Genomic DNA, 27,296 nt, shown 5'->3' with positions numbered 1-27,296 from the left:
ACATACATACATACATACATACATACATACATACATACATACATACATACATACATACATACATGCATACACACATACACAGATACATACATGCATACATACATACATACATACATACATACATACATACATACATACATACATACATACATACATACATACATACATACATACATACATACATACATACACACACATATACACAGATACATACATACATACACAGATACATACATACATACACAGATACATACATACATACACAGATACATACATACATACATACATACATACATACATACATACATACATACATACATACATACATACATACATACATACATACATACATACATACATACATACATACATACATACATACATACATACATACATACATACAGTAGTATTGTGTTTGCTTCTGAGTACCGGATACGTCAATAAGTTTGCGTCAAACGTGTTTTATATGTTGCACATCACATTAGCTTGCGCATAAGATAAATGCTTGTCTCTTTTAAAACTGCCAGTGCATTTCTCAACACGTTTGCAATATTTGACATGTGGTCCTCTTGTTTTCTTCAACTCATTGCACTGAAACCTGACGCTTCGGCTGCCACAACATTTCAGTACAAATTTGTTGTTTGTAAAGTTTTCTTCACAAAGGAACCTTCGTTGAGCCAGAGCCATTGTTTTGTTTTTTAGGGTATAAGTTGGGATGAAAGCGAGGAGCACAGGCTCGCAGCGCAGACTGCAAAAAGTTGCAGTCTGTAAAAATGTAAAAATGCTCATTGCGTAAAAGGGCTCAGGGGAGTCACGTTCGTGCCACAAGCGGTCATGACGGCTTGAGGAGTTATTTCACCTACCAAAGCAGTTACACGGATTTGTGTTTGTGGATTGCGTGACCTAGTGGCAACTGTTATGTCACCATTCACCTTTGGTGTGTGATAACGTCATTGGATGCAGACAACGACGTGGGGATTTCGGAAATATCTGGCTAGGACCGCTAATGATGCGATAACCCGATAGTTTTAATAATGCGCACACTTAGTCAAAGTGCCAACCTCGTTCAATAAATGTTTTTATCATCATCAATAAGGCGCGCTCTGAGTTCTTTCAGTGCGCCTAAATTGCTTTTGTGCGTGTTTTTTTGCGTTCTCGATTTAGCCCTGGACATCGGCATTGACCGCCCTCTCACCACGACGCCGTTTCTGACGCTCTACCGAAGGCGGGAACGACAGCCAGTGCTCCAGCCATGGAGCCACATGATGAACGTGCTGGATGACTCCTACCACGGGGTTTCAGAGGTAGGTGCACGTTCGTCTGCCAGTCTTCGAACTGCACTGTGTTCATCGCTTTGTTGTGCGCGTTAAATAGTTCTGATGAACATGCAGACCTCGTAGCATTGACAGACGCCATGAACGGTTTGGACGTTCTTCTGCTATCAATATATATTTCGCTCTTAGTTGGATGAATCTTTGTTTTCAGCTTCTGTAAAATATCCGCGGCTACTTTTTGAATTATAGTGTCACCATATTCGTGGCCCTGTTGCATTGAAGCCGTTCCCTTGCAGCGTCTGTTGGCTAGCGTGGACCAGTGGGCGTTCAACACCTTTGCCCTGGACGCGTGTTCGGGCGGCCGATCCATGCCGCTGCTGTGTGTTCACCTGTTTCACGAGTACGGCTTCATGCGCACTTTCAACCTAGACGCCGTGCGCGTCTGGCACTGCTTCAGTGAGTACGACTCACTGGGCCCCACGCACTGTGCGCCTGGGCTCATTTTTGTGCCTTTATTGTACACTTGATATGCGGTGCCGAGCTAGTTTAATTTTTGAACAGTGGTTGCATTAGTGCGGATGAATTTCTTGTCTCATGAGTGGCTTGGACAAGATGTGTGGGCAGTGGGAGAGCACGATAAAACAACCATTGCCGCGAGTGCGTTTCGACCCGCGCCGGAACAAACAGATCAGCTTGCTTGGCACGATAGCACTATCGCCACTCTTGTTTTGCACTCATAACATACAATATCTACACATGAACCGTCGTGTTCGACTGAAGTAACATGGCTAAAATTATTTTAATGATTTTTAGGCTTCAATGTCAGGGCACTATACTATCGTCGCAGCCGATCACATCTCGTGTAAAACTTCAACGCACTCTCGCGCTGTGCGGTTCACATCACCGTCTTCTTCACTTTCGAACTGCGGCGCTCCTTAATTTAACGTAGGTAAATGCGTCAATACACGTACACTACCTGGGCAAGTGCGAGCGAGGTCCGCGAGTGTAGTGTCGGGTGATTCCACCAGGTGGCATGACAAACTCGCAATGCTTTTGGATTTCCCCACGTAAGAAGTCTTATGTGCACAGCTGTGATATTTTTGTTTCTTTGTTTATACTTGGAACAACTAAATCGATCGGTTCGCACTTGACAAAAACATTGCACTCCACGAGGTTGTAATAAAGGCATTTCTGTTCGCCATGAAGTTTGTATACATAAGTATTATCAGGATACTAGTGCGATTGTTTGTTTCGCATCGAACTGCCAGTTCCTTGTTGATGCATAAAACGTATGAGGGCAGGTGGGAGAACCAGTTAGGAATTTTATTTGTGTATGTGTGCGTGCGTGCGTGTGTGTGCGCGCGCGCGTGTGTGTATGTGTGCTTGCGCTTGCTTGCGCGAAGTCTGAAGTTACATGTGTGCGTGCCCGTTGTGACGGTGCAAAGTCTTTATCCACTTTCTGCATTTTCTTGGATTGCTCGGGTGGTTGATTTAGACATTTTACTTTGATAAAGCAAGTGACGCGGGGTGTAGCTACGTCTGGAGAGCGGACGTTGTTCTCCCCTAAATGATGCAGGTAGCTTTCATGCAGACTCCTTTGCAATGTTTCAAAAATGCTGTCATGAAATGACATCCAGGGTGCTGGCACCATTGCCTTTTACGAATCACTGTGGGTGGAAATTTTTTAATCTTTTTTTTTTTTCATTTGTCACATGAAATTTGAGGGATCGAGGTACCTTCGGGTTCTGTAGAAAGCGAAATATATTTAGTGCCAAATACAGGCATGATGCACATCATCGCAGTCGCAAAGGTTACATCGTTTTGCTGCCCCCAAACAAAAAGTCATGCTTTGCCTACGGTTGCGACGAGAGTCTTGGAACGTTAGTTGGGGCTAGAACGCTAGAAAAGAACAAATGCGTCGCATTTCTCAGCTTGCGTTATTCGCTTATATATCTCTGGTTGAAAGGAAGTTCTACGAAGGTCCCGCTATTGCGTTTTCAAACAACAGCAAAGTTAAATTTTGTCCTGTGTTTGAGAAGACATCTTGGTGCTGAAACTGGTAGGGAAAAAAAAAAAGCTTATTTTTTTCTTTTATGTTCAGGAATACCTAGAATAGAGCAGGGTATAGGCAAGAACAATGCTTCCAGATATGACACTTGGCGCCCGACCTGGCGCCTAGTGTCTGCTGTTCCTCGCTTGGCTTGAAAACCTGGTTCCCCACTTATCACATCTCTCGGAAGAGCTTCACTATACGCCTTGGAAAAATACGTGCCGGCAAAACTTACCAAATGTATTCTCCTTTCTATGGTATCTGGCTTAGCTCTTGTGACTGCGTGTGTAGAAATGGTGGTCTCTCTGTGTGACTGTTAGCTTTCTTCCCCTCTGGTGAAACGCAGGCCTGATTGACGCTGGTTACCATAGCAACAACCCGTATCACAACTCCGTGCACGCTGCTGACGTCACCCAAGCCATGCACTGTTTCCTCCTGGAAGACAAGGCAAGTGATTCGCCCCGTCTCCTTTTTTATTTCTTTTCTTTTCGCAAAGAGAGAGGGAGAGAAAGAACGGGAGAGGGAGGGAGAGAGAAGGAGACGCGGGCTAGAGTGACGTTCGTTTCTCGTCGTGACTGGAAAGCCTGATTATGTCCGCGTATGTAAACCGGTGTGAAAAATCGAGAAAACAGGCAAAGAGAACGCGGAATGTGGAGCGGTCCACAAATTGCAACTCTTGCTTTTTTCTTTTTCTGCTTCCCATTCCAACAGCGTGTCGTTTTCCGTTGGTTACTCTTAGAGTGGTTCCCCTCCCCCTCCCGTTCTTTTTATAGTATTGCAGTAATGAATGTCATTGTGCTTGTTTTTGTTCTCTTTAGCGGTACTTCTCACTTGTGCACGTGTGGATGGTCGTCCTTTTGCCTCTCGGCGTTCCGAGAATGGTAATTAATTAAGCAGAGCACATTGAGGCTTGGCGCTTCACGCTAATTTCAGTTTGAAGCGTCTCTCTGGTTTTGCCTGTAAGCAATTCGCAACCAAGCTGCTGCTGCGCTCCTGTTGCGCCTGTGTCCCTCCTTACTTTCAGTACCCATTCTCCGTTTCCTTTGCCTTTCCTCTCAGACAGACCTTTTCAGCTGGGAGTCGTCTTTTCACTCCTTGTTCCGCAACTTGTTCCGTCCTGGCTCGAAAATCTTCCCACTTCGGCGCTATTTTTATGGCCCCTAATCTGTCCCACATATTTTTTTTTTTTTTCTACGCTCGCGCTGACGTACGCGTGGTCGATACTGGGAACACCGCGACTGCAGAGAAATCCTTCCCACGCCCCGTCCCACGCGGCCCCCGTGCTCGCGCATTGAATTCGTAGCCGGCTTGTATTGTAGATACGTTGGCAGATGAAGATAGAAAGATTTTGCTTCGAATGCCTTTGGAATGCGTCACTTATCGAGTACGCCAAAGCTCTTCCTATACGGTCGCCTCGTTTTGTGCCGAGTTTTGAATGGCACTTCTAGTGCTCTGTTTGCGACGTTTATTCACTGCCTTGTCTTCTCCGACACAGTAATGGCCCGCGAAGGTCGATAGGCGTTGTTTTTTCTTTTTTTCGTAACAGCCTGCGGAAGGTGGGCCGATTTCGTAACGCGTGGGAAAGAGAGGGTGCCCAGTCCGTACGGACTTCTTATAATAGGAAGTCCCACGCCTCGTGAAAAACGGCGTCGGCGTTTTAGCGTGTGAATGTGAAATGTCTGCGAATGGACCGACCTTCTAGCCTGCCCGTGTTCTAGTGTGCACGAATTGGGCCGTCGATTGTAAAATAGGCAAGTTCGTACATCTGTACTTGCGGGCAAATTGCTGGACAATGAACATTTTCACGTCTTTTCCCCTACTCTTCCCTAGCAGTGGGCAGCACGTGGGCGCTGCAGTGCAGTGCAATAGAGGCCCTTTGTGCAACTTGGCTGACCTCGCGCTTCCTTTCATTTACCAACGAGCATCCCCGGTGCGCTTATTTAGGCTACCTTCGTAATTAAGCTCTTCTAGGAACAACACCACAGAATGTATTGGTTGTGGATACCGAATCTTCCCGCTAGCGCTGCACTCGCGCCCGTTTCTGTATTTGTGTAACATAGCATTTCCCTACGTGTATGCCTTGCGTTACCTTGCGTCGCTGCGCAAGATAGTTTGTTCGCCGAAACAATGTCTCTCACAGCAATGCGTTACGAGCGTCTGGGCTCTGCTCTTTTTGTTTCGGCTCGCGTTATATTTTACCCTTTGTAATTACCTTCTGTAATTGCTGGCGCTTTTAGTTTTATACTGGTCTGTGCGTTGGCACGTTGTCATGTCCGTGTTTACTATTCCTCTTGTAACGGTAGAACGTCATGTTTGGTAGCGCAGCAAGAAGAGATGCGCTATGGAACATTAGGTTTCGAGAGATTAAAGCCAGCGGATTGGCGCAGAGGAACACAGGACGACGCTGAGCTGAAAAATGAATTTGTTTGGAGGAATATTACACACATGCATATCTTTCAGCAATGAAGCAACGCGTGCGCAGATCACATTGCCGAATGGTATATATGAGTGCTATTTTCATGGAAATAAGTTAATGGTGCAGCGTGGTTCTACCCAATCGAAAAAAAAAAAAGAACTGCGATACTGTGTCTAAAATGGGCCAAATAATCTGAGTTCTGTCGTAAACGCCAGAATTTTGTGTAGTTTTGTAGTAAATTCCTATAGTTCTTTAGTTCTTCTGTCGTACTTATCTGTAGTCGGTAGCTCTGTAGTCATTTTGCAAATTCCGAAATTTCGGCGTTACTACAGCAATTTCTGCTCTTACAACAGGTTCACTGCCAAAAACCGAAACAGGAATTGTGTTGTTAATTCCATTGTGTTGTGTGTCTTCTGGCTGGGCATGCCCCTCTCTGTAGCTGCGTCCTTCCGCTCGTTTTAATCTCTCGAAATATCGGTCAACTGGCCCAGTTCTCCACTCTACAGAACATCGAGTATATTTACTAGCCCGAACGATACCCGAACCCTGTAACGGTGGAATCTGTTCGCGATCCCGCAGGTGCTCGAGGCTTCCTTGTTGGTCTTGTGGCAGAATGCGAGGAAAAAGGAGAAAGATGTGCGTGCACGATTAGTATAGAAGGCATCACACTCGCAAACTAAGTGCGTTTGTTGAGAAAGCCATTCACAAGCACCTTCCATGTGCATCGTCGGCGCATTGAACGTCATGCGGCTGCCACACGGAGTTAGGCACGGGGTAACGAATCCCAGCTTAATGCAATCAAAATTCATGCTCAAAATCAAAATTCAAGGCCAGGCATAGCCTCAATATACACGCGATGTCGCAGGTGTGTTCCCGTTGTGGGAGATGGATGTGAGCAAGGATATTGCGGCCGGAGAGGGTAGATGATAGTCGCTCCAACTGGGCTGAGCGGTGGGCTTCCGTGAGCTCAGCCAGGGAGTTATGACGCCCATGTGAAGGAGGCGTACACCGCATTCTTAAGGCGCATCCCCTACCTAAGAATATGCACCCAGAGCACCATGTCGCTCGCCGCAAGGCACGCGCAGAAGCTCTTCACAAACACTTCCAGCCAGAGACCGTTTACGTAGACGCTGCCTTATACCCATCCCGCCCTGCTTTCGCCATCAGCGCTGTCTCCAACTCTTTGCAACTGGTCGCGGCCGGTACAACTTTTGCCTCCACTTCCCTGGAGGCAGAGGAGGCGGCGCTCGCCCTCGCCATAGCTACTACCCGAGCCACCACCATATTTAGCGACTCTAAATCCGCCGTGCGGAACTTCGCCCGTGGTCGGATCTCTGGTTTAGCCTTCCGGTTCCTCGTCTCCCTCCCCCCACCCGAACACTCCATTCAATTAATATGGGTGCCCGCTCACACGGGTCATCCAGGCAACGAAGCAGCTCACTCTTTTGCTCGAGGATACGTCAGCCGAGCAGGGACTGCCACTGCCTGGGGAGATGCTCGCGAGCGCATGGTATCCTATCACGAAATCTCTCTCCATTACCGTGATCAACGAACCATCTACCCTCCTCCTCATAAATCTATGACTAAGCTACAACAGGTGACGTGACGCCACCTTCAATCCCATACATTCCCATCCTCTGCTTTCTTAACTTTGATCCATCCAGGACTGTTCTCGCCGCAGTGCACCCTGTGTGGGGCACCTAAAGCTGATTTTGAACACATGATCAAATGCTCGGAATTCCACCCTCCAGCCACTTCGCAACTCTCCGACCTCGAGCGATGGGAGGCTGCGGTGTCCAGCTCTGACCCGACCGTTCAAAAGCGGCTGACGGACTGGGCTGAAGCACCAGCTTCCGGCCACAACACGCAGCCAAGAGCCGACCCGTCATTAGGATGTAATCACTAAGGCTCCCAACATTGCATAAAGGTTTTCACCACCACCCATTCTGGCGTTCGAAATCTCGGAGCGTAAGCGCAAGTATTCTCGGTGGAGCCGTATCCCGATTTACATTAGATCCCGATCGGAGATAAGGCCTGCCAAATGGCAGGCAGCGCTGAATGACCACGTCGTTAATATTAAATGGCGCAGACAAATTGGTGTGTTAGGAGGGAGAGTAAACATGAAATAGAACAGCATAAAATAGTACGGTCTTTGAAATCGTTCAAATGCGATGTTTACGAGTGTAACCTAGGCCCGCGTTCAGCTGAACCAATATGCGAACGCCAACAGTGCCCCGTCTCGTCAAGAAAGCCGCATTTGGGCGTAACTGTAACCTGGTTTCGAAATGTATAATCACAGGCTCCTGCTCTCTGTGAATTTCAGTATTTTTTTCCTCACGCCACTCGCCAAGTTGAAAAAGAACGACTCCATTCGTCATACCCGACATCGTTAAATAAGGAATGTGCCACACCACGGGCGAACCACTACAAACAGTCATTATCACACACCCTCCCTGCTTTATTAAATATGTTGGAAGAAGCATCATTTGATCGGCTTAGTAAATCCAATGCTGACATTAAACTGTTTTTGTCAAGTTTGTATACGTGATGTGCATAATATTCTTTATGGACCATGTGCTGTATATTGTCATGTAATATTTAGTTGTTTTGTTCATTCATATCGAGATATATAATTTTAATAATTACTGTGTACTCGTTGAAGTAACACGTGTTTATATTATTTGTACTTATCTGTGAAGCAATGATACGATGCGCGTACCTGTTCAAAAGCCAACTTGTAAAGAGCCTGGACCAATTAGTCAAGCTGTTGTCACGGGGACAGGCTTTTAGTCCTGTCTCCTCCTCTCGAAGGAAAAAAAAAGAATTTTTTGATTGAAACTCGATCGCCTGCTAGCGCTGCCCCCCGGGCGTTACACAGAGAAATCGTAGAAGTGATGGGACCGGGCCGTTCGCACATTACGTAGTCTACTTCTTACTCGTTTTGCGAGTTGCCTCGTAGTGTTTACGTGTGCGTCTATTCTGTTCTTTGTCCTGTTTATGGTGCGCATGTTTTCGTTAAATGCCTCCTTTCATTTCGCCGGCAGCGCCCCACTTAGAGCATCTTCGATAGCGATCTGTAACGTAGTTCCAACAGTGCCATTGTTCATGCTAGAATCGTTAAGAACAACGTCCAGAACTTTTATCTGGATGTTTTAGCTTCAAGAATGGCGTTCATGTTTTTCGCGGAGCCTATTTTGCATATATATTATTGGTCTTTCCGAATCAGGGCTCCTCATGTCTAATTTCCGCTAGTTCGTCTGGCGACTTTAGATGAGCCCATAAGTGCTGCCCTATTTCAAATGTCTACTAGTGCGACGGGTTTAGAGGAAATTTTTTTTCGTTATAATATTATTCGTGTTAATGATTTTCTCTTCGTTCATGGTTAAACAGTCGTAGCTTAACTAATATTGGGCCACTTGTTTCGCAATTATTTCGCTCGCCTCCGGGGCATATGCGCGCGTGACCTTTCCTTTAAATGTGGCAGCTACGATGCTTATCAGCGGCTGTACGGGAACTCGTCACGTCGCTAAGCAAGCGTCTTTCTCTCTCTCCCCCCCCCCCCCCTCCTTGTACCCCCCTTTGGGAAATTCAAGACGCGTCTTCATTGAGCTTTCTTGCGACACTATTTAATATGAGCCGACCCGCATGTCGCGAATATTCCTATTTGCGCAGATCTGTTCAGCGAGGCAGGATGAACAAAAAAGTACACGCTCTATGTTCGTCCGCACTGTTTCCCGTTTCTCTCCCCTTCTGCTTCATCTCCCCGCTCAGTCCTGTTGCCCGACGCTCGAGCGCCTCCGCTAACCGCGTCGAGAACGTCCCGCTCTCGCTGCTTTCTCCACTTGCAACCCCTTTTTGTTAGCGCTCATAGGGGCTTTCCTGGAATCTTCCTGGAAGAAACTGGAATCTTCCATTGCTCTTTGGGCCTTGATGCCGCGACGGGACGGAGGACGAAGACGGTCTGCAATGACGTCTTCGGGAAAGCTTGGATCAAAATGGGATGCACTCTCTTGTGTGCGCGAGATCTGCGGAGGAAGAGAAGGCCAGTAAGAGGAAAGGCGCGCCCGTCTTAATAAACCGCGTCTCCCCGATGCGGCACGCCTGGGTGATTTTTAATTAGCGACGAAGACGACGGCGCCCCAACGGGGCGACGGACGAGGAGGAGGAGGGTGAGAGGGTGTTATCTGCTAACTGCCCTGCCTCTTTTAGCCTGCATGGTTCTGTTTTCGGCTTTTGTTTTCTTCACTCACCTGCCTTCACTTACGGCTCCCCCCCCCCCCCCCCCCCCCTCCCTCCAAATCTCTTTCTTTGCTTGCCTCGATTAGCTTTCAGCGAGACAGCGGAACCTAGCTGTGGCCTTCCTTACATGTTCCCACTTTTGTTTCTTGCTTTTCGTTCTAATAATTACATAGCTGTCGCTTCACTTTCTGTTGTGGCCTTGTACTTTTGATACACGTGGTAATTGCCTCGTTTTACTTCTCGCCTGGCTGACCTTTTTAGCACTGCCTTACCGGCGTTTACCGCTGGCTTACCGTGGCTGCGTTTAATGTTGCTCGACAGCGCATCAAGAATCGGCTCCGATAGGACCAGGCGCGCAATCGGTGCTTATAACGGTGTTCAGTAAAGGTACCCTAAAAAGCGGTATTTGGCGCATGCGCGAGACTTCTGTTCCTGCGGATGTCTTATACATGACGAAGAGAATGCCGGAGTGCCTATAGGAGAATATATAGAGATGTACGCTGGTTAGGCACAACTAGGCCTGCGACAGTTTAGTGCAGGATGCGCGTATCTTGTACATTTCTAGTCTTCCTGGTAGGTTCCGCTGAGCACGGTGTTGCAGGATAATTTCATAGGCGCTACAATGGTCTGGTCGATGCCTGTTGTACTAATTGTGTGGAAGTTTTAGTGCGAATGCACTATTTCACGACTGAGCCCTCAGGATGCCACAGATACTGCGGTCTTTTCTTTCCTGTAAACCAATCACTAATGAAAGCATTAGTAGGGTATGTAAAAATAAATAGTCGTGATGTTAATTAATATAAAATACTGAAAAATAATAGGGGGGGACGATTAAGGGGTAAAATAATAAAATAAAAAGTAAAAATAACAGGAAAGATAAATAAAATAACATCTTGCTGCGCGCCGTAGTTGCCTATAGGTGCACTGCGCCATTTCTACGGCACGTCAGAGCACGCCAGGATGGCGAGTGAGCCAGGTCCTTCTACTGTCTCGGCCAATTTGTAACGCTCCGTGTCCGACGGGCTGAGTTGGAACGGGAGAGAAAACGCCCTAATTGCGAACACGTTGCCTAATGTGTGTATATCGTAGAGTGTAACCACCCAGTTCCCTAACCCCTATATTCGCTAGAACAGACACTTACAAATTTTCGTTCTTTCCACGCACAGTAACAGATTGGAATCAGCTAGTTAATCCATTGTCCCATGAGTTTTAACCAATTATTGCTATACTGTGTTGTCTTTTTTGAAGTGTTGCGTTTTCTTTTGTGCCTTGATTGACTTGTTCACCCACCCTGCTTGGACTCAGTGTCCGCAGTATTTTGTAAATAAATAAAAATAAATAAATAAAGCGAAACTGAGATAAAAAAAATATCGACCAACAGCTCACGTTTAACTCGGTTTAAGCTTAGTTGAAAGCCTGCTAGTAGTTTTTTTTATAACTAACACGAGGTACAATATTGCACAGCATTCACTGTAGTCGGATCTGTCTCCAGGTGACCAAAATCGGCAGCGGCCCCGAGTCATTCCCCTGTCAGATGAAGTTTCATGTGTCGTTGTTTGCGCCTTTTCCTTCTCACTGCGGACTGCAGTTCCGATGTCAATTTCTTTTTATAGCGCTGGCTATGTAGGGTTAAATGTGGGCGGTTTGCTCTAACCTCGCAGGGTCGCGGTGTGCATGCCTCGTAGCTTGTGCGCGTGTCGCCACTCAACCAATCGCTTTCATGGGAGAGACTTGCACTGATCGCCTGAATCCGATGCCCGAAAAAAGTTTCCTAACGACACTGCGATCACCAGCCAAAGCGACGACTAGATGGCAATGCGGAGCTGACTTTTCGTGTAGTAATTCGAAAAGGTCGACGGGAATCATGCCGAGGTTTGACAACTGCGCCAGGATCAGATGAGCGCCTCAAGTTGAAAGAAATAGATGGACCATGATGGTAACACTTCGGCATTTTAATGTCAGTTAAACGCCAGCCGGTTCGCCTTTGCGCGTCTGGTTTGGAAGGCCCCGAAAAGGCTGAACATTTAATCACTTAGTGGTAGCTGTAAGCTTGATAACGTATTAACGTAGTATTATCATCGTATGAACGCGAGCTCGTCATTCGAGGCGGCTGCTCTGGTGATGCTACACTTCCTAGCGGCCTCTTCACCCCATTCATTCTTCCGACCTAGGTGGCAAATGATCGGCTCGGGTCTTGTCAAGTCGGAAGCGGAATGTACTATGCTTCATTTATGCGTCAGGCATTTTAGAAACGCCCCCCCCCCCCCCCCCCAAAAGAAAAAAAAAAAAAGAATAGAAAATTTATGGGCGTCGGCTATCGCCCGACAGATAACGCGCGCTTTACCCAAGCCATATGAACGTACCCGGGTCGCTTTTATGAGCAACGTTGCTGACTAGGCTTGCAACAACACTGGAAGGTTGGTTCTTATTCCACCTTCCCACCTCAAGTGAGCAACCCGAGTTGGCAGCTCGTCTCAACTTTATGATATGGTGTGGTCTCGTTATTTCGCATCAGCCGTAGAAGAATCGGCGCTCTAGCATGTCAGCTGCCAACACCATCGCCGTGATTTTCTGTCATAACGCCGCATGGTCCGTGTAACGGGATTTGTAACTTTACAGCGTTAAAATAAAAACCATGAAGGCATGTCGTTATCTGAGGGTTTCGTGAGCAATCGTGACATTGAGCTTAAGACGACACTGATCGATGGTTTCGCTGCGTACCCTCCTCTTGTTAGCAGCATTGTTTCACAGGCAGTTCCTCATATACCATCAAAGTTCGCAAGCTGTCGAGTTAAGTTGAACATGTGCCCTATTTCAGTGGTGTCTTCTCCAATCCTTTTTGCATCGCTAGACGTAATTGACAAGCTCTCGAGACTTGGTTTCAGACCTTGTAGGTCTGTCTCCAAAACGTCTCGCTCGTTCAAACGTGTGCACCGGCATACGTGCTGCGCTGTCGCCAACTAACGACAACATTGCGTGACCAAAAAAAATCAATGTTCTCTTCGTTTTATTATCCGAGCGCAAGCTTTTTTGTCGGCAGTACAATTATTTTTTTTTTTCTAGTCTTTATGAAGCACTTTCACTGAATGTGGCGCCGGTGGTCGCCTCGACCGCTCATCGTTAAACACTCGCCCTTTCGGCGCGGGCCATTCGGTGCGACTCTGAATCATGTTCTCGTTAGTTCCCGCGCCAGCTGTCGTGGCAGCCCCGCAAAAGGACTGCAAATTCAATCTCGACTCAAGTGCGTTTCCGCTTCGCCGGAGCTAACTTCGCTCTCCAAGGAGAACGTCTTCCCATTTCCTCGTCGGAACGTTTTCCCAGCAGTCGCGGTGGCCTCTTCTCAGCGCGCGTTTTTATTTCCGGGAAAGTATTGTCTTCCGCACAGTTCACTATTTGAGCTACGCAAAGTCGGTTTCGCAAATCTCATTCACGCGTGTGCAGTTTCTTACCCATTACTGTCGCACTGTTCGCCTTGTTTCATTCGCTCTACTTGAACCAAAAATGGAACGCTTCCCGAGCGATCTCTGCCAGAACGGTCTAATCTTTCCATTGAATGCGCTGTCCCCCGAGTTAAGTGCGCTCGGCCGCTTTCTCCGGCCAGTATTTTTGGACGGGCGAACGTATAGACGTCGGCGACAAACAGTTCATGTGGCTCTGTGCAGGGGCTGTCTATGCGTAGGCAGATGAACTTCTGAGAGGGAAAGAAGGAAGCTTATTGCAGAAAGGGCGCACTTTTCGCAGCGTCGGAGTGAAACGTCTTGGATTTCAGAGCAAACTTCGCCCTCGCACGCGTGTGGGTTACATTCATTAAAGGAAAACACTTTACTGCTTCAATCGTCGGTCCTCCGAAAGTATTTTCTTGCTCGGGAAGTACACTTTAGTTACTTGTTATTTAAATCTCGGCGCAGTTGCGTGAATGAACAAATTGAAGGGGGATCTGAATAAATTGACTTCTTGATTCAGAACGCGTGACATGGTTGAGGGAAACACATACCTCAATTTCAGCGAAGACTGGAATAGAAGCGAGCAGTGCATAAGAGAGAACTGGGAAACTTTAAAGTTAGGTATAAGACTACGAAAGAAATTCGGAACCCTTCTCAAAACAAAAACAGTCATGCTTGGAAGGCCAAGTGAGAAGCAAAATGCAGAGAGTAGAGCTAGATGCAATGAAAATTAGTAACGCTTTTACAGCTATTAGCAGAATGCTGCGCAAATAGATCTTGATATTCTAAATATAAGGTGCCTATGCATGCTACACCCAATTAGTATTTATTCAATAACGTCAGAAATTAAGTTCCGGGCTCTGGCCTTAGGAGTAAGCAATACGACTGATCCGTGATTGCTATCTGGAGACGAAGGCGGGTGCAACTTAGCCTCATAGACTTGCGAAAAAAAAAAAAAAAAAGAAATAGATCTTAACGTAACCGCGATTTGCTTGCGGAAATGATTAGCAATGGCTTCACCTGTATTCCCTATTTGGTTTGTATTTTATTTTAGTTTTCAAATTAGAGCAACCGTTTTGTCCTAAAGAGCACTGAACAAGGATAGAGGGGGGAGAGAAGCCTCAGTTCGCAGGTCGAGCCAACGTTTCGACATGTGGACTTGTCTTCGTCTGGGCCCAGACGAAAATAGTCCACTTGTTCAAAGGTTGGCTCGACCTGCGAACTGAGGCTTCTCTCTCTCTCTCTCTCTCTCTCTCTCTCTCTCTCTCTCTCTCTCTCTCTCTCTCTCTCTCTCTCTCTCTCTCTCTCTCTCTCTCTCTCTTTCTCTCTCTCTTTCTCTCTCTCTCTTTCTCTCTCTCTCTCTCTCTCTCCCCCCCCCTCTATCCTTGTTCAGTGCTCTTTCATACCGTGTTATTCATCATCTTCCTCTCGTTCTACCTGGATCCTTTTATCTTAAGAACGCTGTAACTAAAGGAGAGAGAAGCCTCGATTTGTCGTCACCGATCACTCAAGGTCCAGGTCGATTATTCTGGCCAAATAGTACGAGTGCTAGTGGTGAAAAGCGCCGTGCCCGTTAAGACTAATCGCTGAGAAGCTTGCGCGAAAAGGCGACGATTCTGGCTTCTCAGCTCCAACAACAAAAGGCGGAGAGCACGGACGATTAATCAGTGTATGGGAGCTAAAGGCGCTCAACTCCCGTTTCAACCCGCATTAAAGCACACGCTAAAACTGATGTAGGACCATGGGAAATTTCCACGTAGCCTCCTATACGGTCTCGTTTCTCCTTTCCACTTTACTACCTGCCTGATTGCCGGTATGCTTACACTGTTTGCCTCGCATATCTGACGACGCCACCTAAATTACAGGCAAGCTGTCACGAATGAAGCGAACGCGCCAGAAAAGAAGCAATCGTTCTTGAAAAAAAAAAAAAAGAATCACTCGGTGTTTGAGATACTTTGAGGAGGAGTATGTCCATACGTTTCATCTGCTGGTAAAATCATTCGCTGCCTTTTGTTTGTCGCCTTGTGTCAGTTGTATAAGGCAGTCGCTTATGCAATGTTTTCTCGGCATTAAATGCAATTCCGCGGCGACAGGATTGTATTCGCGCGACACTTTGCCCAACATATGCATAGGCGCTTGAAGACAGTGCGAACGATTCGGAGGCGAGCAAATATCTAGGCCTGACACCACGTCAGTGTCTCTTAGTTCGGAGAGGCCCCTATTGGTGTGCGGGGGCAGAAAGGCAAGCCAGCCTCACGCTCCTTATCTCTTCCGCTGTCAGTGTTCGTCTCTCTTATCTCTCCATTCTCGCTGTCGCTCGGGTAAAGGGGCACAGCGAGCAAGCCTTTATTCGGCAGAAATTGAAATTCAATCTGTTTTGAAGTGCGCGCACACTTTGACGTCTTTATTATTATTATTATTATTTTGTGATCTGACATGTGTTCGGCTTTCTGTGACTGGGTATAGAAGCCTGAAGCGGGAGTGTGTGGGCAGTTCCCGAAAGACGATAGCGAGCCTCGAATGACTGCTTATGGAGATACGTTTGTCTCTTGTCATTTCGTTTCCCGAGAGTCATTTTACGCGTACTTATATAGGGTCGATCAGAACCAGAGGCTGGCATGCTAGCAGGAAAACTCTCTCATGCTCTAAGCGCGCCTGCCACACTTTTGCGACGCCCAACGCGCATCGCTTAATTAAGTCCCTCGAAAACGAGGCTCGCAGGTTCGGCGAGTGTTTAGTGCGCGGCGCCAGGCGTACAAAGCGCGCGAAGTTTCTAACAGACGTGCGGCGACATTTTCGACTACGTATGCTGAGGCGTGGCATTTAGGGGATTTGTCTGCAGGAGTGCAGCTTCCTCTGTTTTAGCTTGACATCAAAGCGCGGCGAAGTATTAGTCGTTTCCGACTTACTCGCCTCTAAGCCGTTGTGTTCTGGCGAGATTTTCGGCTTCTGTCGCCCCGTGAACTGAGCTTTGTATACTGATTGACTCAGGCGAATAACTTTCAGCTGCCATTTGTTTCGACCTTTCTGGACAGCTAACCGTCCCTCGAACGCTCCCGTTTCTCAAGTCTCTAAAGGTCGGGCAACAGTTTTGACAGGCGTCTCTGGATTTCAATCGCGTTTTGAACTTGGATTCTTTTACCTGCGTTCGGTCGCAATAAACTGCAATTTGATGTAGGCTGGCGCGAAGTTCGTCTCCTGAAGCAGAGCAATACCGCCAGGCTGCTGAAGACACTTTATTGCGGGAAAATAAATAACACTTTTATTGCGGGAAAATAAACACCGTGTAGGCGCTCTTCCGCAAAAGCGGACAACGCCCATTTTGGTCGACGAAGGCCACCGAGACCAACTACTTTTATCAGTAGGTCGGAAAGGAACAAGGATGGCTAGAATAGGGAGGGAGGTCTAGCTTTTTTGGTGCATTTCTGGAAGAATACCGTAAAGCGATATTACAAATACTGCTGTCACCCAATGCGGGGGTGTTATATGGATGTCCTGTTGAAAACTATTCCTACGCTAAGGTAGCCAGCAGACAATGACTGGTGGGCCGGTGGTGATGGTGCGGTTTTTTAGCTTGGTAGAAGAAGGCGGCAACACTCTGCGGGAGCACAAAGTCGAAAGAAATTGTTGAGGCGTTGGTTATGCAATATACAGGGTTTCCAAGCTAACATTAGCCAAGGGTTAAAGAAATATTTAGGTATAGCCAAAAAAAACTAGTTGCATAGAGATTCCAGCCGTCTTGCGCGTCACGTGCTAATTTTTGCTTTGCAATTGAATAATTGATTAAGATAATTTATCTAAATTACTAAATATTGGCTTCAGACAGTAAATGTGTTTTGTAAAGTTTAAGAACCATCTTCAAAAACCTTCATTTTATTTATTTACGATAAAGAAAGCCTCACATTTATCTTTATTTTTTGATCTCCTAAGAATGCTGACGAAATACAAAAAAAAAAAAAAAGATCACGTGACTGGCGCATTTGCGCGCTGCGATTGGGCTGCTCTCTACCGTCGTTCGAGTGAGTGAAATCAGCTACGGACTTGGCCCCATGGCCCCGTTGTTGTGGCAGGCCGATATGTCTGCGTTGGTTTCAGCGAGCGCGGCGAGCTCGCTGCAAATTGCACCGTCACGAGCGCTGACTGGCTGACCCCTCGCCATGTACGTTTTGTGGGCGCAGATTCGCGAGCACATGACCCCTCTGGAGGCAATGGCGTCGCTTATTGCGGCCGTCACCCACGACCTGGACCACCCCGGGGTCAACCAACCGTTCCTTATCGCTACCTCCAACCACCTGGCTGCACTATACAATGTGAGTTTTGCTGAATACCGCCTACATGCCCGAGAGAGTTTGCTCTCCAGTGTCTCGTACCGTTTTCTACGTCTGTTTTTCTTAAGCGCAACAATGCTTGACCATGTCAACCACTAACTAGCCCAATTATAAACCCCTTTTGAGAGTTTGCATGTTTGCGACCGTGTTCTTTTACAAATAGGCGCGTAGGTTCGTTAGGCATTCTACTGCTCGGCTTCCTGTCTTCATTCCAAAAGAATAGGAAAAAGAACTGTGCTGATACAGGTGCGCAGCAAAGGGGTCGTCAAGTTCGGCAAACGCTCGAAGCGGCCTTATTGTAGAAGAAAGCGCTAAAGGAAAAGAGGAACGAGGGCTTGCGACGTGGGTTGAAGTGCTCCTGAAAAACAATTTACTAGAGTTATATAACGCGCACTGGCAATATGTATCCCATCAATACTCTCTGCAACGCAAACATTTCAAGCTAGCTTCATTAGCACCGAAGATATGGGTGATCAAGAAATAAAGCTCCTCCTCTCCCTCCTCAACTCAACCCACGCCGGCGCGTAAGGGAAAAAAAAAAGAGAACAAGTCGCGACGGCGCACCACAACGTCCCATCCAGCTCGCTTAACTTGGGAGCGTCCAATGAGCGGGCGCGCCCAGCAGCCCCACTGACGTCAGTGGGGAGGCTTGCGCGCAGCGACATGTCGCCCAAATCTGCTGCGAGAGGTCGCCGGGAACATTGTTTAGAAATTACTTGCAAATTATCGGCTTCACGCAAAGCTTTCAAATCTTACTCGAATTCTCACAAAGACCATCTGTGTGAATTTCTTGCGTTAGAATTTTACCCCAAGTAGCATTTCAGGGGCCCTTTAAACATCACAATTAATAGTAAGTGGGTTTATTTGGTGGAAAACAGCGCAGGTTGCACGAATGCGCAAAGCCGAGCGAATAAAGAGGGATGAGGTTCGTCTTCTGTTATGAGAGTAAGAGTGCGGAGAAGCTAGTTATTCGGCAGGTTATTCTTTATGTGATTCTCATGCGAAACAGTGCTCTAAATTAATTTAATTTGTGTCATGTCCTGCCCTGGCTGCCGTTCGCAAACGGTGTTATAGCTTTCAGGTTGATCGCTGCTGTTGTAGTTGCGGAAATTGTTTTATAACTAGAGCCCACATCGCATTGCTTGCAGTGGGCGTTGTTCTGGTAATAGTGAGAAAGCGCTCATAATTTTACCACCACCAAAACTCTTGTCCGGTTACTCTCGTTTTTCTTTTTTCTTTTTTTTTTTTGTTGTGCCGTTGCTGTCACACTAAAAAGGAAGCTATAACCGTCGAAGTGGATTTCAACGTCTTAACCACTGAGCCACCGCGGCAAGCGTTTTCACCCCTTATATCAAGGTTTAAGTTGGGTTAGACTTCCGTCATTTGATGCGTTGGCTCCCAGGTGGTGCCACATGTACAGCTGAAACCAGAGCTTTTTGATCATACCAGTTGAGAAACTCCGCTTCGAAAGGTGACTAGCTTCAGCATGCATTTTTCGAGTGCTAATAAATGTGACGCCATCTAGAAGCGGCCAATATAAGAGCTGTCTGCTAATGCCTTCATTATCTTTTGAAAGTCGCTTCGTTTATTTTTTCTTTTCTCTAATAGTTACCTCTACGACTCCTATGCCTAAGAATTTCTACTAATGCACCTCTTCAGCTGACTTTATTTTTCATATGTTTGTGCATTTGTCAACAAAGTGAAAATTTCCAACTAAGACACAGTTTAAAAACCGCGGGTGCCGCCACTATCGGTGTACATTCAAATTTTCACCAGTCGAAACCGCCGTTTTTTAAACATATGCCTTATGGAAGTCTGCAGCTTACCCTGCTTTCGCACTAAATTCGGTTCAACAATGGTAACCCCTATCAATTTTCCCCCCAGAATTTTTCAGTGCTAGAGAACCACCATTGGCGTTCTGCCGTGTCCTGCCTGCGTCAGTCTGGGATATTCGATCACCTGGCCAGTTCTGATTGGTGAGTGGACTCTGCCTGATTGGTTTATGTCTTATATCTTTCCATTACTTTTGAATAACCTTCCTTGCGTGACATTTCTTTTTCCCTGCAGGGATGAAATAGAAGAACAAATTCGAAGCCTCATCCTGGCAACGGACATCACTCGGCAGCAGGAGTTCCTCACCAGGTTCAAGGTACGCGCGTCGCCGTGAAATGCCGCTCGTTCTTTATCTTCTTTTTTTTTTTTTTATTTGATGTCAACTGGACAACCGCTCTCAGGGTTTTCGATATATTTTTGGATATCTTATTCCTCGGCGGTATGCGATGTTTATTAGTTGTTATCACTGACAAATGCGCGCAGTTAAGCGAATACCTCATAAACACCAGTAGCAGCTATAACTATTGTAGACACTAATTAAAAGAGAATTTAGAACATTACTATTCTCAGGGAACAGCATATTGAGCAGGACAGGCAGCGCGTAACCCGTAGTTTACTTACCACATACCTGCGAATATCGCGGTGATTATTTTTTCTCACATCCGATGGAGCTCGATATACTGGACCTAAATTAGCCACGGAATGAAAATGTTATTTAAATTGACGAAATACTTTTACCGGAATTATAACCGACTGGCACAGCTGAGAGCATGCGATTTGGTGTCGCCTTCGCGTAATGGACGCTCTCGGCTGTATTCTTCTTGAGGTCGAGGGAGCCCATGCGGGCATATCGTTTATGCATGACACTTTTCGTCATAAAAACACCTTCCTCGGCGATACAGAAGAGAAAGCGGGAGGGGGGGGGGGGGGTGTAAAGTGTAAATAAGTCGACTTTAATTTTTACAACTGATGTTTTCGTCATCCTCGCAGCGATACTTGGAGAACAATGTGCTCGACATGGCAGACAAGGAATACCGTCACTTCATTCTCCAGGTGCGTCGCTGTAGCCTTCTTTAATGCGCTTCGTTATCGGCGCTATCGCATATCAGGTTCTCTCAATAGGTAGTCAATAAATCATGCTGCAGCTTTCGCGTCCCCGAAACGCGGTGACGAGTGGGTTTACGAGCCGTTCGTGCGAAGAAAGTGCAACGGTGACAAAGCCCAGGTACCACGGATCATGCGCTCAACATTGGTACTATAATCGCGATGTTCGGTCCTGGATCGGGACACTGTATTTCTAATACACTTCCAATATTGGTTATTTCCTGGCTGGGAGGCGTCGCAGTGCCACGAGCGCGCGAGTGAGAACTACGACGGCCGCTTTCTATCGTACGCGCATCGCGCTTCGACGTCTCCACGAAGGCTGCGGAAGGCCCTTGATCCCCCTGGCCCGAACCCGCGCCCCGTTTCCTCTTCCCCAGCCCGGTCTGACCAGCCGCCCCCAATTCCCAGGTGGTACAAAGCATCGACCCAGTATTGACACTGTGTTGGCTATGCACTGGTCCTATGTCGGGCCGGACATTGCTAACACAGCGCCAATATTGGGCCATTTGTTTTTGCTGCCTCGGAAGGGATCGCATATATGGACTAAAAAACATTTCAAACAACCAGTTAATTTTTTTGTAAGCTGCAGCATTCATGTGTTATGTGCTAACCAGTGAAGTTAACCACAGTCCACGTATTTTAAACCAGTATTCTTGACAGCGGGTGATTTTCAGTATTTTTATATGCGCGTGGAAAATTGACCGCGGCAGACTGCCTGTAAACTGGGCTTTAGCTTTTTATGCGCGGGTTGGCTGCATACAGATTGCTCTGAAGTGCGCCGACTTGGGAAACCCCTGCCGTCCCTGGGATATCAGCCACCGGTGGAGCCTGCAAGTCTGCAAAGAGTTCTACAGGCAAGGTGCGGGCGCCATGCATTTTGTTTGTTTGTGCGTAAGATTGAAGCCTTTGCTTACCTCACTATGCGACGCCCATTTACTCGACTGGGGCTTTTGACGGCTTTTTGATCCTCATCTTCGACACTGCCCAGATCTTGTCGTGTCGGTAGGAAATCTGGAAGAGGCTCTTCAAGCCCACGCCTTATGGTTAGAAATGTGCGAAAGGCACTTTTCTAGTGAATAGTAATTTTCTTCTGATTTTCTCTAAACGAATATTTTGAGAACTTCTAGTGCATTAATGAACTTATTCAGCGCATGAAACATTTAGAGAACTATTTATTTTCCTAAAGAAGAAAGTGCATTCGAGCATTGCTACGCTCATTGAAGCTGCGTCGACTTTTTGTAAGACTGGCGACTGGGAATTGGGGGAGTCGGCTTACGCGCGGATCCGTCATAGGGGCGTGGGAGCTGTTTGTGGCATACTTAATTGCTGGTTTTAATTGCATTTGCGCGGTGGCGCGGCTGTTGCTTTTAAAGCGGTGACTTTTTCGACACCTCCAAGGCTGATGCGCCTCACCCCTGCGCGCCTAGTGCCAACCTCGCATAATGTGTTAGTCACGGGCACTCAGCTCCATACGCATCGTGCTAGCTGCCTCTAGGGCTGACGCTATCAGGCTTGGTTAGCTAATTTCATGCGGAGAGGAGCGGCAGTCAGCTGGGTCTGGTCCTGCGGCATTTGAGAGCCTCTCGCCCTTTCTTTAAAAGTGCGTGACGGGTCCGGCGCGTGCGCAGACACCCGGCGAGTACAAATCTAGGCGTCGCGCTCACACCTGTTCTCGTCCGCTGTCGCACGCATGCGCAGACCGGCTCCGGAATACTCGCGGGCGGGCAGCGCGTACACGTAGTAAGTGCCCATGGAGTCGGCCCCTCGGTAGCGCGCGATGCCGTCTCAAAGATGGCGCGTAAATCGGCCGAAGCAAGCATTGTACAAAGGCTATTCGCTTGAGGTGAAAACTCCGTGATTTTGAAACCTAACATTTATTTATTTATTTCATGTGACCCGCGCGGAGGACCGCGAGGGAATACTGAAATAAATTTCGAATAGTGGACTGTTCAACCGCGAATTTGAAATGATCAAATATTCGCGCATGCCTACTTACGATGATGTGGCACTTGATTCCTCGTTTGTTCCTTTCAGGTGACTTTGAGAAACGGCTGAACATCCCAGTCACACCAATCTGTGATAGAGAAAGGACTACGGTAGCCAAGATACAAGCTGGTACGTCGAATTTACTGGCTTGACTTTTCCTTACCAATTTCCAGTCCTAACCACAAGGAACCTATATATCTAAGAACGTCTGTTTTCGTTCTAACTTTTGAAGAATTCTCTTTTCTGCTAACTAAAAACTTTAAAAGTAGTTCACAAGTATAGTTTGTGACACCATCTTATCTTATGATTAGTGGTGCCTCATATTCGTTACTGAAACCGTGCAGGAAACAGCAATCCTTAAAGTAGAACTTAGGGAGTAGCTCTTAGTTTCAACCGACTGCCCTTATAGTTAGCAGTGCCACAGTTGTCAGCTTTTTTTCATTTTTGTTGCTCCGTGATAGGACCGCTTCAATGCACCGTTTTCATCTCAGCACGCGGAGACCTTTTAAGGGCCATGGTGACCTACGGAGCAGCCAGTTTTAGTTATCTTAGGACTTGATTTGGTCAGGAAAGAACTCATAAGCTTAATTTACTTGCCCTTGCCAACAACAGCGCCGAGAATTGTTTGCTTCGGCGTCGCAACAAGAAGTGACTGCTTTAATGGATCCGCGCAGACTTCTTCAAGTTCGTGGTGAGCCCGCTGTTCGAGATCTGGGACCAGTTCCTGGACACGCCGCTCTCACGCGAACTGCTGCGAAACTTGTGGCTGAACCACGTGCAGTGGCAGAAGAAAGTGGCCGCCGCCGACGACTCGACTGCTGCGTCGGGTTCCTTCGAGACGGACCTCAACGCTCCGCTTGCGTCGGAGGAGGACGAGGGCGACCTGCTCGACGGCGACGACGAGTGGGACGACGACGAGGAACTGCCGCCGCTGCTGCGGCGCCGCAGCGCCACAGTCACTCGGTACTCCTGGATGGAAGAGACGTTGGGGTCGAGTGCTTGGGGGCGCCGACACAGCATGCCGCTCAGCCTGCCCAAGCTGCCCTCGCGCACCGTCATCCGGCGGCGAAGGCAGTCGCTGCCCCTCGCTGTGGCCGCCGCCCAAGAGGCTGCCAAGGGACTACTCCAGCCCCCGCAGGTAATAATCATGTTATTCCTCGTGTCCTTGATTTGCCTTATTACTACGAAGAACTTCTTACACGTTAATGATTCTACTTTTATCCTTATCCTCCCCTGTCAAGACCGACCTGCACATTCATGCTTCTCCTCTTGTCTTTACGTTCTTCTTATTGGTGACTTAGGCCCTCATGTTCATATTCTCTTCTCTTGGCAACAACTACTTGCACCTTCATGTACTACCTCATCCTGTGCTTACCTTGCTGCTATCAAGGATGACTATGCATGTCATCTTCTCCTTGCCCCTAGCTTACCTGTACGCATTCGTGCCCTTCTCTTGTCCTTACCTTGTCCCTATCAAGAATGGTTATGTTTCCCCATGTTTTGTCATGTTTCCTTTCTTGTGCTTACCTTCCTCTATCAAGGACGATTTATGCCTTTCATGCGCCCAATCCTTCACGCCGACAAGGACGACTTACGCCTCCCTTTTACACATTCCCACTTTCAGGAACGACCGGCATCGCCTGCGTTGTCGGCCGAAAACCTGCAGCCGACGACGAGCCTGCTGTCGTTATCCAGCACGCAGGAAGGGGCTCCCATCAGCGCGGTTCTGCAGAGGGTGTCGCGGGAGAGCGAGCGCCGCTCACTTGTGCACCAGCCCACCTCGTACCCGCCCTACCGGAGGACGTCAGAGCCCTTCGTGGCTACTGCCTCGAAGCGCGCCTTCCCGCGGCGCTCCGAGTCGGTGTTCGCGTTCTCGTCTTCCATGGAAGCCGAGCTGGGAGACGGTGAGGACAAGGAAGATCGCAGTGCCACCAGCGACGAAGGCCAAGAACACACGGCGGAACGGACGACAGAACGCGCGGAAGGGACAGCGGCGACCGAAGAAGAAGAGCAGGATAGGGAGCGCAAGCAAGAGAAGGCGACGGCGGGTGCTGACGGAGAGCAGCGGGACGGTGGGGGAGCAGCCGGCGACGCGGAAGCTGAGGAGGCACAAGCTCAAGAAGTGGCGGATGATGACCGGCAAAACTTCCCGGGCTCAAAAACTTGCAAGAACGGCTGCGGTACGCCGTCGCCCCCGCCGCCCGGCGTGACGTCGCCTGCCGGAAGTCATGTGGTGACGCGAGCGAACGCTGGTTGTTTTTCCACCACCGCGGTTCGGAGAAGCAGCGACGCCGTGTTGGATGGCGATTCAGCTTCGCGGACGAAGCCGCCGGCTCAAACGAAGCGAGCTCGCATGCAACGAACTCCGGCGCAGCTCTCGAATCGGGCCAAAGGTGAGCAGGCTTTATTTAGTGCGAATGTGCGCGAAACTTCACACTCGATCCCGGATTTGTCGAGTCTGAATATATCGAGGTATTGCCGATATCCAACTTCCAGATTCCATGATCGAATGAAACTGTGACAATATCAAACTGTATCAAACGGTGACATTATCAAACTGTGACAATATCCTGTTAAAAATTCCATGCAGCAATGTTCGCATATATCCAGCTCATGTTCAGTGCACATTCGGTAAATAAAACTTCCTGACCTGCCGTTGGAAGAGTCACTTCTAACGGTTTTGCGACGATCATTTTTCGCGCATGGAGCCGGGTAGCTTGCTCGGTCCTTGGCACGTGCAGGCAGCGCTAACGCTGTAAAACCGCGTGACGAGTTGAACGTCGAGTCCGGTTGAAAGAAGCCTGCGGTCTGACGCGCTTTATTTATTTTTTTTTTTTTTCATCACGACTTTACTGTTATGTGGAGAAGCCGACGTTCACTGCACCGGCTATCATGCGGCGAAGTCAACCCTGCTGACCCAAGGCTTGAGGCGCTCTCGCGTGGCCTGCTTCCCTGCTGCAGGCGATGTGTGAATCAATTGTACCGTAATTGGAATTGAGTTATTGCTCTTACAGGTACCGGAGGTAGGCCTCTTATGATCTGCGATGGCTTTTCTGAAGGCGCCGTCCAAGGAAGCTTTGATGTGAACCCCGACCTCAACGGCACATATGCCGCGTTGCGCGAGACGCGAGCAGCGCGAACTCCGACGCTCCGATTGGTTCCTGCCACATATTTGATGCGCACGCTCATGCCCACGTGAGGGCGCGCCCAGTATGTTTTCCTTTTCGACAACTAACGGGAAGACGCTTGGATCACGCGTACGCCTCGCTGGTCGCCGCACTGCAGAGAGCGGTGTGCTGACGCGACGCAGGTAGGCAGCACGTCGCTGCAGGAATGGTGCCAATAGCTTGGCTGCACCATATTCACACTTATAGATTACACAAAGGTTCATCTGTTGGGATGCTTTTATATAAAATTATCGATATATCGAAGATTTTTTATGATCGCCTTCGAGTTCGATATATTAGTGATCAATTGTATATGTTTCCAGGACTGCCGCATGGTGTGGCTTGCACGAATATTCATTTTGTTGCATATTGAAAGCAGCACTACATGCTCTATGCACATAATGTGCTGATAACTTCTACAGATCTTGAAATGCATGAACATGAAAACACTAGCAGAATCAAACAACTTGCCTGTATTTCTGTAACACCGATCCCACCGGCCGGTTTGACGACGTCACCGCTGTCGCGCTGCATGCTGGTACCTGTAGTCAATTGGCCGCTCCAGCCGCCCGGTGATCCTGCGCGCCGTGTTTCCGAACGATTTTAGCTCGTGTGTGTGCTGGAGTGCACTGGAAAAATTCATTTTTCTCCTTTCTGGGCGCTATATGAGCACATGGCACATATATTACTCTAGATTTATGTATTTAGGCGATAGCTTGTAGAGCTCGTTCGGCCGAAAAGTCGTCGGCGTTGTTGTACTAGTAGAATAATAGTTGTCGGCACCGCGTGTCGGAAATAAGGGGGTTACGCTAAAATTGTATCCTGGTAATTTGTACTTCTGCTGATTGATAATTGATTGGTGTGTGATAGGCGACGCATTTGACACCTTTGAACTCTCCTTTATTCAATTCATTCATTTTTTATTTTTAATTCATCACAATTGCAATGATTTATTTAACTCGCCATCGCCTATCACATACCAATCAACTATCAATCACCAGAACCACAAATTACAATGATACGACGTTTTGTACGCAGCCCTCAATTATTTCCGACGTGCGCTTTACAACTGAACGAGGCTATTGTAAAAAAAAAAAAACAAATTTAAGAACCTGTAGAATGCTTGCTTTGCATGTAACAGTCACTATAATTTTGTGAAATAATGAAAATGAAATTTTCCCGACGTTGAGGTATGAAAAATGATCGTCGACTTCCTGTGGAGCGGAGATTGCAATATTGCAGTCGCATGTAAGCATGCTGACCAGCCGACTACAGCAAACATGGCGGCGGTGCAACTTCCGGAAAACCGGTGCATGCGCAGATTGGTCGGTGGGATCAGTCTAATGCTTGCATCTTGAATTGAATAAAATGCTTGCCGAAATTTAGGCACATTTGAAGCTGAGTAACTCACTGAAAGAAACAATCAAGGTTTGAAGGGTATACTTGATATGTGCAG

The 27,296-nt window shown here is 47.7% G+C and overlaps 1 protein-coding gene across 5 annotated transcripts in view; it reads left to right on the top strand.

Annotated features, from left to right (window-relative positions):
• Nucleotides 1-27,296, top strand: part of LOC146180365 (uncharacterized) — a 451,687-nt gene that overhangs the window by 409,006 nt on the left and 15,385 nt on the right. For all 5 annotated transcript variants that reach the window (XM_084579561.1, XM_084579562.1, XM_084579559.1 and 2 more), the window contains 11 exons: nucleotides 1,165-1,304; nucleotides 1,571-1,730; nucleotides 3,671-3,771; nucleotides 17,601-17,732; nucleotides 19,635-19,726; nucleotides 19,818-19,899; nucleotides 20,574-20,636; nucleotides 21,450-21,546; nucleotides 22,722-22,802; nucleotides 23,348-23,811; nucleotides 24,298-25,066. In XM_084579561.1, the coding sequence (XP_084435687.1) occupies nucleotides 1,165-1,304; nucleotides 1,571-1,730; nucleotides 3,671-3,771; nucleotides 17,601-17,732; nucleotides 19,635-19,726; nucleotides 19,818-19,899; nucleotides 20,574-20,636; nucleotides 21,450-21,546; nucleotides 22,722-22,802; nucleotides 23,348-23,811; nucleotides 24,298-25,066 (2,181 nt within the window). The remainder of the gene's footprint in view (nucleotides 1-1,164; nucleotides 1,305-1,570; nucleotides 1,731-3,670; nucleotides 3,772-17,600; nucleotides 17,733-19,634; nucleotides 19,727-19,817; nucleotides 19,900-20,573; nucleotides 20,637-21,449; nucleotides 21,547-22,721; nucleotides 22,803-23,347; nucleotides 23,812-24,297; nucleotides 25,067-27,296) is intronic.

Source organism: Amblyomma maculatum, chromosome 9 (assembly GCF_055883805.1).
Source record: "Amblyomma maculatum isolate TAMU_Amacu chromosome 9, ASM5588380v1, whole genome shotgun sequence".
Classification (NCBI taxonomy): domain Eukaryota; kingdom Metazoa; phylum Arthropoda; class Arachnida; order Ixodida; family Ixodidae; genus Amblyomma; species Amblyomma maculatum.
This window is presented reverse-complemented; position numbering and strand designations above follow the sequence as displayed.